The sequence below is a fragment of the Lolium rigidum genome, chromosome 3 (assembly GCF_022539505.1).
Source record: "Lolium rigidum isolate FL_2022 chromosome 3, APGP_CSIRO_Lrig_0.1, whole genome shotgun sequence".
NCBI classification, from domain to species: Eukaryota; Viridiplantae; Streptophyta; class Magnoliopsida; order Poales; family Poaceae; genus Lolium; species Lolium rigidum.
The window spans coordinates 408,497,576-408,508,984 of NC_061510.1; the positions used below are offsets into that span (position 1 = coordinate 408,497,576).

Sequence of the window (11,409 nt, forward strand, 5' to 3'; positions counted from 1 at the left end):
CTTTTCAGCTAGCAACTTTTGCCCTACCAATACTGGCTTTGCTGGAGCATGGCACACCACTAATACACTCATAAAAGTATTATTATTTTTGCATCCCTTTCTCTGTTAGTTTGCATGCTGAAGCATAGAAAATAATATGCAGATTTGTATTGGCGATAAGACATTGTTTTATATACAATAAAAATCTTCATCTATCGATTGTGGCATTTTTGTACCATGTTTCAGCTCAACATATTGTTCACCATAGTGTTCTCTCTTATGTGCAATGTATTCTTCTTCAAGTTGTATTCTCATAGTTGATGTTCCGGAGAGCTACCCACTCAATTTTTTGACTGATTTCCTTGCATTATTCCTTCAACTATTTTAATGCTACTACAGACCAGACAAGAAGATATTTATCCAACTCTGTAATATAAAATGGTTAATCATGTTTCAAATTTATTATTCATCAATTGCTTATTGAGCTTGCTTTGACCAAAATTTTCTGATATACAGATGAGTCATTAGACTGCAAAACACTGTCCGTGCGTGTTTTGGATTAGTCTTATTAGCTGAACGGATGGATCACCCCACATGAGCGCATGCTACCATTTCGTGTAAAATGTATTGTTTATGTTAGCACAACCGAGCTCATTAATTCTCTGCATACCATTTTTCTCTCCTCATTGACCATTTTCTTTATAAAGTTCATACAGTGCAATTGTTATTGGTAGCCTCTATCTCTGATGTCCCGCCCGCTGCAACGCGCGGGGTATCATCTAGTACACATAAGGACGTACCGACGCAATGCAATTTTTGTGGCTTCTTGTTTTCAAAATTAGTTAATGGCGTCGTTTCCATGCATGGGGAAAAAAATTAACAACTATACTCCAGTACTATTCAACTGCTGCATGCATGCAGCTGAGAATGCAGCTGATCGATTGATGTGGTAGCTAGCTTAGCTCATATACTATATGAATTATGAAGTGACCATGGTGTGATGGATTCTAAGTAAGTACCTAGTGTCGGTACGCGTCAGCTCACTGCACGGCAAGGAGCGCGACAGCTTCAAATTGATCGAGCGATCGACCGACGGATACTACATGCTAGCTAGCGGTCGGAATTGCATGCGCGCGTCTGCGGTGTCCGAGCTGATCAGCTAGCTAATCGTCACGGCGGAGGGAACGAGAGAGCACGCGTCTGCAGAATTAATGTGAGTTGGAGGTGGAGCCCTTTGGTCTGGATGTGTTCACGTGCCTCAAATGGATGCACGCACATGCATGGATGATCCACGAGTGCACGTTCGAGCCTCAAGTCACCATGCAGTGGACTTTTGATTTTTTTGTTGTTGTTGAGAGAAGTCGACTTTTGAGTTTTAACACGAGCAAGCTTGTACTATATTCAAATCAACAAAGTCAATCTAATGAAGCTAGGTAGGAAAGTCATTATGAGTGTCGGAAATCGGGAAAATAAAGGTTTCTAGGGGTTCCATGAAGAATATATTCAAATCTTAAGAACAATAAAACTTTTTGGCGGCTCAGAAGAACCATAGCTACCACCCCTCCCTCCTCCTCCACATCCCCTCTCCCCCTGCTGCTGAGGGATGCAGCCGGGCTAGTCCCGCGCCGTGGACGACGGCGGGGCAAGACCCCCAACGCAGCGATAACTTCGCAGAAGATTCATGGTAGCCAAGTTGTCCCCGGTGCTAGCTTGCGACGCTCCAGATGAGGCGACCAGATCGTAGCGACGAGGTTCGAGGCCCCGGCTCCTGGCCGACGACACGGCATTGGTCGCCTGCTGTGGTTTCTGCATGGATCCATTCCCTCGGCCGATAGGCCTAGGTTGCTTCTTGTGGATGGGTGCCCGCAGCGGCGATGGACAGGTGGTCTGGCCTTCCCTAGATTTTGGAGCAAGGCAACGAGTGAGATCCTGCCCTAGATTCTTCAGGGCCGACGCCGGTGGAGCATGTTGGTGTTGTCACCTTGCTAAAGGCGTCGTTGTTGTGTTTCTCGTCCCTGCCTCCGATTTCTTCATGGGAAACCCCAAATCCGGGCTATCCGTATAAAAACAATGTCCGCTTTGCACCGTTCTTCCGTCTTGATGGCGTCATCTGAAGTAGGGATTGGCAAGCGGGTTTGTGGTCCGTGTTGGTGGTCGATGGTATCCTATGTAGCAACGGCTATGATGATGCGTGAGGATGGCAATAGGTTGTGGTAGTCGCTCTACGGCCTATCGGAAAGGGATGGGTCTTCTTATCACTAATGTTGGTTGGTAGTGGTATGACCAATGACAGCTGGTTTGTGGTCTGTGTTGGTTGCGGTATGACCAATGACAACCGGTTGGTGGTCTGTGTTGGTTGCGGTTTGACGCGGGGATGGAGTCGCAAAAAGGTTGTAGTAGTCGCTCTGCAGCGTGTCGAAAAGGGAGGGGGTCTTCTTCCCAATGATGTTGGTTGGCGGTGGTATGGCCAGCCAGACGGGTCTTCTTCTCACTGACGTTGAATTGGCGATGGTATGGAAACTTATCTTGATTGAGTGTGTTAGGAGACTATTAGTGTAAGATCAATAAATTGCATGATAAATTAGATACATTTTTATTACGTCGCGGTTATGTGTCATCAAAGCCCAATGTTAAGTGTGACCCATAAATAGATCCAAAGTTTGGGCTCATGGCAATATATTGACCCCACAAGTGGCCAGCGGCAAATGTCGTGTCGCTACACCGTCCGTGATCCCTGGTGCTGGGAGAGTACGCGAACTTCAGTTATTCGTTCCCGCCTATGAAGGCAGCTAGCTAGCTAGTTTTGATCAGCTAGAAATGCTAGCTCTTTCGCTTGACTTGATCGCACCAAAATCGTATGCATGCAGCGGGAAAAAGCACACGTGTGGAAGAGGCATGCGGAGTGGGAAAAGCAGATGCATTTACCCATACCCTGCCACTGTTCTTGTGCCTTTAGACTTGGCGTGGCATGCGTGGGTATTAATTTAGATCGATATCTCATGCATGCCAAACAATGTAATATGCTTAAAGACTAGATAATGCGTACTTAGATACTCGTTAGCGCGTTCTTGCGACGTCCTACTAATAGCAACTCCAAGAGCCGCGCTATATCACGCCTGTCAAGAAAAAACGCTAATATAGCACGCCACACGTGTTTTCACGCTGCGGATTAGGGCAAGCTGCAAATAATTTGGTGCGTGCGGCATATTGCCCTATCTAAAGCGCCAAATTTGGTCCGTCCACTACAGCGCGCTGCATCACTTGGGATCTTGCACGCGAAGATCCAACTGCCTCGTGGAAATTATCCCTGCGCCTGCGCCCTCGGCTTCCCAATTTGACCTCACCCACTCCGGCTTCGCCGCCGCGCCGATTCGTTCCCGACGGCGCTCTCCCGCTATATATCAACCACCGCGCCTCCACATGGCTTTCCAGGCGGCATTGTCGCGGTAAATCGAGCTAGCAGCCGTCGTGCCCTCTTTTGTCTGCCACTCTATTCGTCGTTTTGGCGCCTCGCGTCGCTCGATTTGGTAGATCCATGCTGCTGCACTGAGCTCGATGGCGGCAATGTCCTCCTCCAGCAAGACACAACTTGGCACACCCAAGGTGCTCGTCAAAATCACTGCTGACGCGCCCTTTTTATTTAGATTTTAGTTCATAGACAAAAGTAAGTTTAATTATTTTACATATTTGTAGATGAGCTTGTCTTACGAACAGTGGCGGAGGCAGAAAAATATTTTAGGTGTGGCGGAGTCGATAAATGAGAGAGTGCAAAACTCCACTGGATAAATATTAATTTTGTCCAACATGTACAATATAATCTCCTAATGTTAAATTAAATAATTGTACTGAAAATACCTCACTAAATTTGATCTGAGTTTCACTATTCATTGAGATCCTCTTTCCCTTGACCAACTATCAGATCATGAACATGCATTTCCTCTTCACTCTCTGCCTATTGCTGTCTTGCGCACTTAGTGTAACCTCAATCTGCACTTCCTCTCGGTCATGGGGCTCTTCTTCTCCGTGTTCAACAACAATCTTAGGATGAGGAGCTATGTTTGAGCTGCTAGCGTCACATACTTTGGCAAAAAGGCTTTCTATATATGTACAAGAAAATCATGGGAGACATTCAGGGGAAAATCAATCAACTAATCATTGAGACATTCATGGGAGCTTATTTCAGTCAAATTGGTTTCAGAATTTGAAGTCCAAATTTATTTCCGACATCAAATACAGTACCTTGCATTATGTATTTGGTATTTTTCTTCCGCGCCATATCATTCCTCGCCCAGTCGCCGGTCATGGCCTCGTCTTGTTGCCCGGCGGCCGCGGTTTTGATTGCCTCCGCTCCGCACAATCGCGATCGGTTTGTGAGTCGGCGGCAAGATCGTGTTTCCGTCTTTGGTCTTGTGTCATCGTGTGTCGATGGGTTTCTGATTCTTGATGCCAATGAGCACACAGACAAAGCCCAATATCCCAAATGATATACTGATCAGCCCCAACTGATCCGCAGGCCCAATTGGGAAAACCACTTACCGGTTCGATCCTTTCCGGCTCGCCAAATAGCAGCGATTCGCTGATTCCCATCGATAGAAGCAGTCAGTATTCAGCATAAGACAAACCTGAAGCATATCTGCATATATATACATAGTATTGGCGTCAAAATTTAGGTATGGCGGCCGCCAAACCTCGCCATATAGCTAGCTCCGCCCCTGCTTACGAATGCAATATAGCGAGCCGAAATTTGGCACTGCTGTTCGAGTTGCTCCAACCATTCAACAAGAATATTCCAGATATCAGGTGCGGAGCCAGGATTCGACACTCTTGTACACTATAATATACACGCATATGAAGCCTCACATATAATAACATGTATAGAAGCAGTTTCTTTTGCAATGATGCTGCAAGTTCCAATTTTTTCTAGATATATACAAGCATAACCAGTGTGTTAATTTAACAACCTCGGTTTAATTTAGATTTTTGATAATCTATAAGAAGTGTGCGTTAACAATCTCATTGTGGTAGACCTACAACATTTGAATCTAAAATTTCAACGAGAATTCTAGAGATTGAATCAGGTGGTTTAGTAAAAACAGCCTGTCCTATTTCTTTCCAATCATTGTTAAACTACAGAAGTATACCTGAACTGAAACAAAAGGTAAATTAGATCTACACGATTAGAAGTAGTTCGATTATATACCTTGAAAAATTGGTCCGGTGGTGGCTGATGCTTTGACTGAACTAGACGTACGGTGGTGTCATGCGCAGAGACAAAGGCGATAGCTGCGGCCATCATGGCATCGCTTGGTCCCTGGTACCTGAATTGCGATGATTATTGCCTAGTGGTGGAGGCAAGAGCAGCACAGGCTGCAGGCACATTGTCACGAAAATCGACTGTCGACGCCTCAACGGAGCGTCAGGTACTCAGGTCGGAGCGGTGTCTGACGGCAATGCCCTAGCTCGTAACTGAATTGCGGAGAAGTGAAAAAGAACGACCTCACATATATGTATAGGTGCAGTCGTGCACCCAAGATATATAGGCCGGTAAATTAGTCTGCTCAGCACTCTCGCTAATGGCTGAAACTAACAATGATTAGTGCCTGCGGATATCAAAATCGTCTCGAAAAACTCTATCTCCATCTTTCCAACATCTCTGGAGCGTGGACGTTCGGCCGCCCGCGGGAGGAGATGAACTTCAATTCTTGAGGTTTTTGGACGCAAAAGGTTTGGGCTCATATGAACATCTTGACGCCACGAGCGGCCAGCGGCAAATGTTGTGTCGCCACACCTCCCGTGATCCCTCGTCTCTGGAGACTAGTACTTCAATTCTTCGTTCCCACCCACGGAAGCTACTAGCAAGTCTTGATCAGCCAGAAATGGAAAAGCAAACACATGTGGGAGGGGCATGCAGATGGCGGGCAAAGCAGATGCAGGTAAATGTGACATGTATATTATTTTATTCTATGTTTCCTCTGGTGATCTTTGTTATCGTACTTGCAGACGGCCGCATGCATGGCTATTATTCCATGCTCATTACGATCATGGGTATGCATTTAGATTGATATTTCATGCATGGTTAAATATTTGATGGCATGTGCTTAGAGACTAGATAATGCCTACTTAGATACATCATTTAGCGCGTTCTTGCAGTGTCTCACTAACCACTTAACAAAAATACTCCGGACATCAAATTTGTCTCATAAATCTCTTACTCCGGCTTTCCAACGCCTCCAGAATTGCTCCAATAAGAGCTTGTGTGCAAATTTATGGCTCACGTGAAAGGTCAATGACGGTGAATAGCCCCGCAAAATGGACGGGAAGACGCCAAAAGGGGGGGGGAGGGGGGGAAAAGGGCAAAACATGAAATGGGCGAGAAAGCCAAAACAAAAAATCGGAGGAAAAAGGAAAACCCCGAGAATGGGCGGGAAAAAGCCGGAAGGAAGATATCCTTCAACACCTATTTATAAAGTTGGCGGGCGAGACCCGTCATTCCATGCGCCGTCTCGTCTCTCGCGCTTCCTCGTGGGCATTCTTTCGTGCCTGGGCATGGAAACTACTTGTCATTTCATGCGCTTTTGCACAAGTAACTCCATGCGACGAAACAGGATAAAGGATGGGACCCCAAACTTCTCTACTCGGACTCCAGCTGCGACTTTGAACTAGAAGCACACAATACCATTATACATTTGCATGTAGAGTCCCCGATTGCTTCAAGGGCACACCGGATCAGGACCGAGTTGCTAGGGGGTTCTCCACGTACGTCTCCATCCACGACCTTTCAATACATGAAAGCCAAGATTATCCAGACGAAGGTTACACCATACTTCTCCATCCATGACCTCCCTGGACATGAAAGCCGAGATTATCCAGACGAAGGATACACCAGCCGGTCCATGCTCACCGTGAGGAGGTCCGCAGCGGTGGCGGCATCTCCTTCTTTATAATATGTTGATTACAAACAGGTTCATGCTTAGGAAAGATCCACGACTATTGCAATGTAACCTTTCGTAGCATGTTCATTCTATGCGAGAGATTAATTTCAAGATGTCTCTTTAGTATGCTTGGTTGATATGGTGCCCTTGTATTGAATTGATCAACCCTACACAATAAGAAACATATGCCAGCACGTAGCTCACGTACAGTACTTTTCATCTTGGAACGAAAATTGGCGCTGAAAAGGTGGCTCAACGTTTTGGATTTTCTTACCACAAAATTGTCAGAATTTTCTTTGAGTTAATCTCCTGGTGCGGTTTACAGGAGCCTCAGGAAAAAAAAACTACTAAATTGTCAGAATTTTCTTGAAGTAAGAAAGCTGGCAGCTCAGGGAAAGGTTAAGATTTTAGAAAATTTCAGTAGAACATCCGCTGTTTTTTTTTTGTACCTACAGATCACAGCAAAACAATTTTTCACAATAAAAGGTGCATACAGCATAGGTAATGTGACATTCAGACACAAACCCCCTGCTCCATCACGAATATAACCAAACAGAAGCGCAAAGCTAAGAACAAAGATTATTACAAACATGGCACAGAGGAATTACTGTTACTACAATATTACAACTCCAGGCTTTCTAGAGCATTACAAAACCAGCCATAACAGCAGCAGCGGGACTGCCGGAGCGAGGGCAGCTTTTTCTTTCAGGTCACGCTTCTGGACTCACAAACAGGCCACTCCCCTGCAGTACACATACAGAAAGTGGAAGGATCAAGCTGATCCTTTCTTTTTCTTTTGGTCTTCTTCTTTCTTTACCTGCTCAAACACAAAGACATTAGAATGCTTGTATCACCTAGCTCAGGTGATGCAATTTTCTTCTTTTTTGAGCTCAAGCTAAAGGCAATCCATAGAAGTATAGAACTGGTCTGGTCATATTTCTTATTAAAATAAAGAATTCTTATAAATTAGGCAACAATTCGGGAACATTTAAGTGGCTGAAAATCCATCTTTCAACAAGCCGCTGCAGATGCGTTACAAGCAGGCAACATAACGAATTCATCAAGCAAAAAATCGTCTTGAATCACAAAAGAGCTTTAGCAAGTAGCAACTTGGATCATTCAAGTCCAGATCAGCTCCAACAAGTGCAACAAGCAACATTTTATAGACAAAACCCTCATAGATAACAAGAACTCAAGCTCCAGGTTTAGCCCACAGTAAATTAATAGCAGGTTCAAGGTTGACATTGATTAAGTCGACAAAAACAAGCAAAACTCGGCAACAGTTAAGGGGCAGAAGTCAAAATTTCGAGATAAGCAACAGCATAGGCATCAATAAGGCAGCAAACAGAATTCATCTATAAAAGGCAGCATTGTGTTGAATCACAAAAGGAGCACAAAGCTCCATCTGAGCTGCAACTAAAGGCAACCATGCAAAACCCTCTTGAACAAGAAGTAAAGCTGATTTAAGGTTGACATTGATTAAGTCAAGCTAAACCAATCCCAAACAAGAAAGACACACCCAGTCCATGTTATATCTTGAAAACGTGATTATCTACATGATATATCCAGCACATGACCATCTAATTTCAAGACCTGGTAATGACCATGCTTGTGAGGCGACATGGTATCTGGCACGGAGCCAGAAGAGCCGTCGCCTCCTTTACCTCTCTGTATATTCTTTTCAGCTAGCAATTACCACTTTGAAAGCATGTCATCACCTCCTGCTGCAACTCACACAGCATCGTTTGCGGCTGTTCTCATTTTGTCATTTTCCTCCTTGCGTCTGCAGTGCATTATGCATATAAGATCATACACATCCCAAGTAAGCAACAATGAAAGAGGTACTATCATCAGAGACCTGAAAGTGAAAAGGGAGAGAGCTTAAATTACCTTAGCATCCTTTGATGTGCCACGGGGCTCTCAGCCTTGTCCTTTCCTGAAGAAATAACCCAATTGCCAATTCCCTGCAATTACGAATTTGATGAAACAACACAGTAATTGACCATACAAACTCTGTTCCATATTAGTTGTCGCTGATTTGGATGTATCTAGACACGTTTTGTGCGTAGATACATATGAATCCGCGACAAGTACTACGGAACGGAGGAAGTAGAATTTACAAGGAACAACAAAACTGAAGCGAAAAGGGGAGTGCTGCACACTATAACATCTTTGCACTGCCGTATAATTCCAATTGAATGAACACAATTTCACCCTTAAGAAGCACTCAGTAGATCATATACTAGAATAAAGAAGAGATTATGAAGCCACAATTCAAAGAAGAGATTATGAATTAGGCGCAGTAAGTGAGAGGGGCAACACCCAGTAAATAAGAAAGTGTCGGCAAGTTATGATGTAGCCACAGTTATTAATTAGCAAATTAAGGAAGCATAGGAGCATTACCATGTAGCTATCATAATCCATTACTAACATGAAAGGTAGCAGGACTACATAGAAAATACAAAGCAGAGCAAACTTTGAATGCTTGGAAATATCAAGTGGTGGTTGCATAGGAAACAAAGACCCTGATTTTCAAACGGCAAGGTATTGCCGCACACAGCACAGCAATAGAAATCAAGCAATATTGTTCCAATTGCATTTAGCCTCGTGGCCACTGAAACTTGGAAATAGAAAAAAGGCAGAAGTGGACCTTGGGTCAGCGGAAGGAGGCAGGGGCAGTAGACGCCAGCAGCAGCTTGGGTGGACAGTAGCACAAAACAACCATCAACATCAAAATTGACCTGAGCAAAACTGATTCGAGGTGGCACATTCAATTATTATCTAGAGAAAGAGCAGTAGTCATTGTACTACTAGTCGAGCAAAAGAAGTAAGCAGCGAGCAAATAATGGGGAGTCCTTCCATTAAAAGTTTGAAGACCACCTGGTAGTGGAACCGGAGTGCCTCCAGGTGGCGCTTGTGGAGGTCAGGGATGACTCTCCCCTCCCAGTACAACCGCTTCAGAACCTTCCTCGTCGTTTGGTAGAGTCGGCACTCGGTCGGATGGCAGCAGCAGGAGGAGGAGGTTGGTTCTTGTTCATGTAGATGAAGACATGTGATGGTGCATAAGAGGACAAGAGTTTCATGAATTAGCAAGTGCTGCTGGTATAGGCACATTGGTCGGTGTAGTAGCAGATAAAGCAATTCGTTAACTAGTGTTTATTCCTGGATCAGAGCAGGAGAGGGGGAAAGGAAATTGGACCTTTTTTTTTTTTTTGTATGGCTGTGCTGGGCATCACCTCCTCCGGCCTCGTCCTTGTGGGTCTTGGCGGAGCCCGTGCTGTCGGAGACGAGGACGGCGAGGAAGACGTGGTAGTGTGGGCGAGGTCCCGGAGAGGAAGGGGATGGAGGTGGCCTGCGCGCAGCAACCTCGGGCAGGCGCGATGTGCCCGTGGACGAGCGGTGAGCGCTCGAGTACGTCCGGGCCCCGTGGTGGTCGACGCCGGCCGTGGGGATAGCAGCTAGCTAGGGTTAGGGAATAGCGATGGCGCGCGATTGGAGGCGGGCGCGTGGAAGCGGCGCCGGGAGGGTTTCGAGTGGGCGAGGTGAGCGCTTGTGAGCGGAGAGGCTTGGTCTGGGGGCGAGGGTGGGATGGCGCAGGCGGTGAGCGGCGGAGAGAAAGGAGGAGGAGGGTGCGCGATAGAAAGAAGAGAAGGGAGGGGATGGAGATTGGAGAGACAGAGACTCTGTTTTTTTTTATCTGAGAGAGATGGAGAGAAAGAGATAAAGCGTTGGATTGGTTCCTCTCGCGAGTTTTCCAAACGCTTTTGGTTGCTCGGCCGCGCAGCAGGTACGTGTCGTTCGCGGTTCGCCTCCACGCCTTTGGTTTGCTCGGCGGGCAAGGGTCAATTTGCCGCGACGACGAGTCTTGGTTCGGTGTTGACCGTCCAGCGCGCGGGTCTTCAAGGCCGTCGGGATCGCCAGCACGAACGAGATCCTCGCCGCCAACATCGGGATGGGTCTGGCCAAGACTGTCTTCATCCTCACCGCCATCCTCCTCGTCGACCGTGTCGGCCGCCGTGGCCTATACCTCTCCAGCCTCGCCGGCGTCATTGTCTCGCTCTCCTGCCTTGGCCTAAGCCTCACCGTAATCGAGCACTCCAAGCCCAACCAGGACGTGCCGTGGCCCAGGGCGGCCATCGCCTCGGTGTTCACGTTCGTGGCCTCCTTCTCCATTGGCTTGGGGCCCATCACAGGCGCCTACAGCTCCGAGGTCATCCCGCTCCGGCTGCGCGCGCAGGGTGTCAGCGTCGGTGTGGCTTTCAACCGCGTCGCCAACGCAACCGTTGCACTCAGCTTCATCTCCCTCTCCAATGCCATCACCATGGGCGGCGCCTTCTTCCTCTTCGGATTCTTGTCCGTGGGAGCGGCCACATTCTTCTACTTCTTCTGCCCGGAAACTCAAGGCCGGCCGCTGGAGGAGATCGAGGAGGTGTTCGGACACGGGTGGCGCGAGAGACGACACAACATGCCTTTTCATGTATCCAAGCACACGAAATGA

The 11,409-nt window shown here is 46.7% G+C and overlaps 1 protein-coding gene across 1 annotated transcript; it reads left to right on the forward strand.

Annotated features, from left to right (window-relative positions):
• The first annotated feature begins 10,863 nt into the window (after nucleotides 1-10,863).
• Nucleotides 10,864-11,409, forward strand: LOC124697838 (polyol transporter 5-like). Its single transcript, XM_047230372.1, has one exon. The coding sequence runs from the start codon at nucleotides 10,864-10,866 to the stop codon at nucleotides 11,407-11,409; it is 546 nt and encodes a 181-aa protein (XP_047086328.1).

Excerpts from the sequence above, each read along its gene's own strand:
- LOC124697838 (XM_047230372.1), top strand. The coding sequence starts at position 10,864 with ATGGGTCTGGCCAAGACTGTCTTCATCCTCACCGCCATCCTCCTCGTC.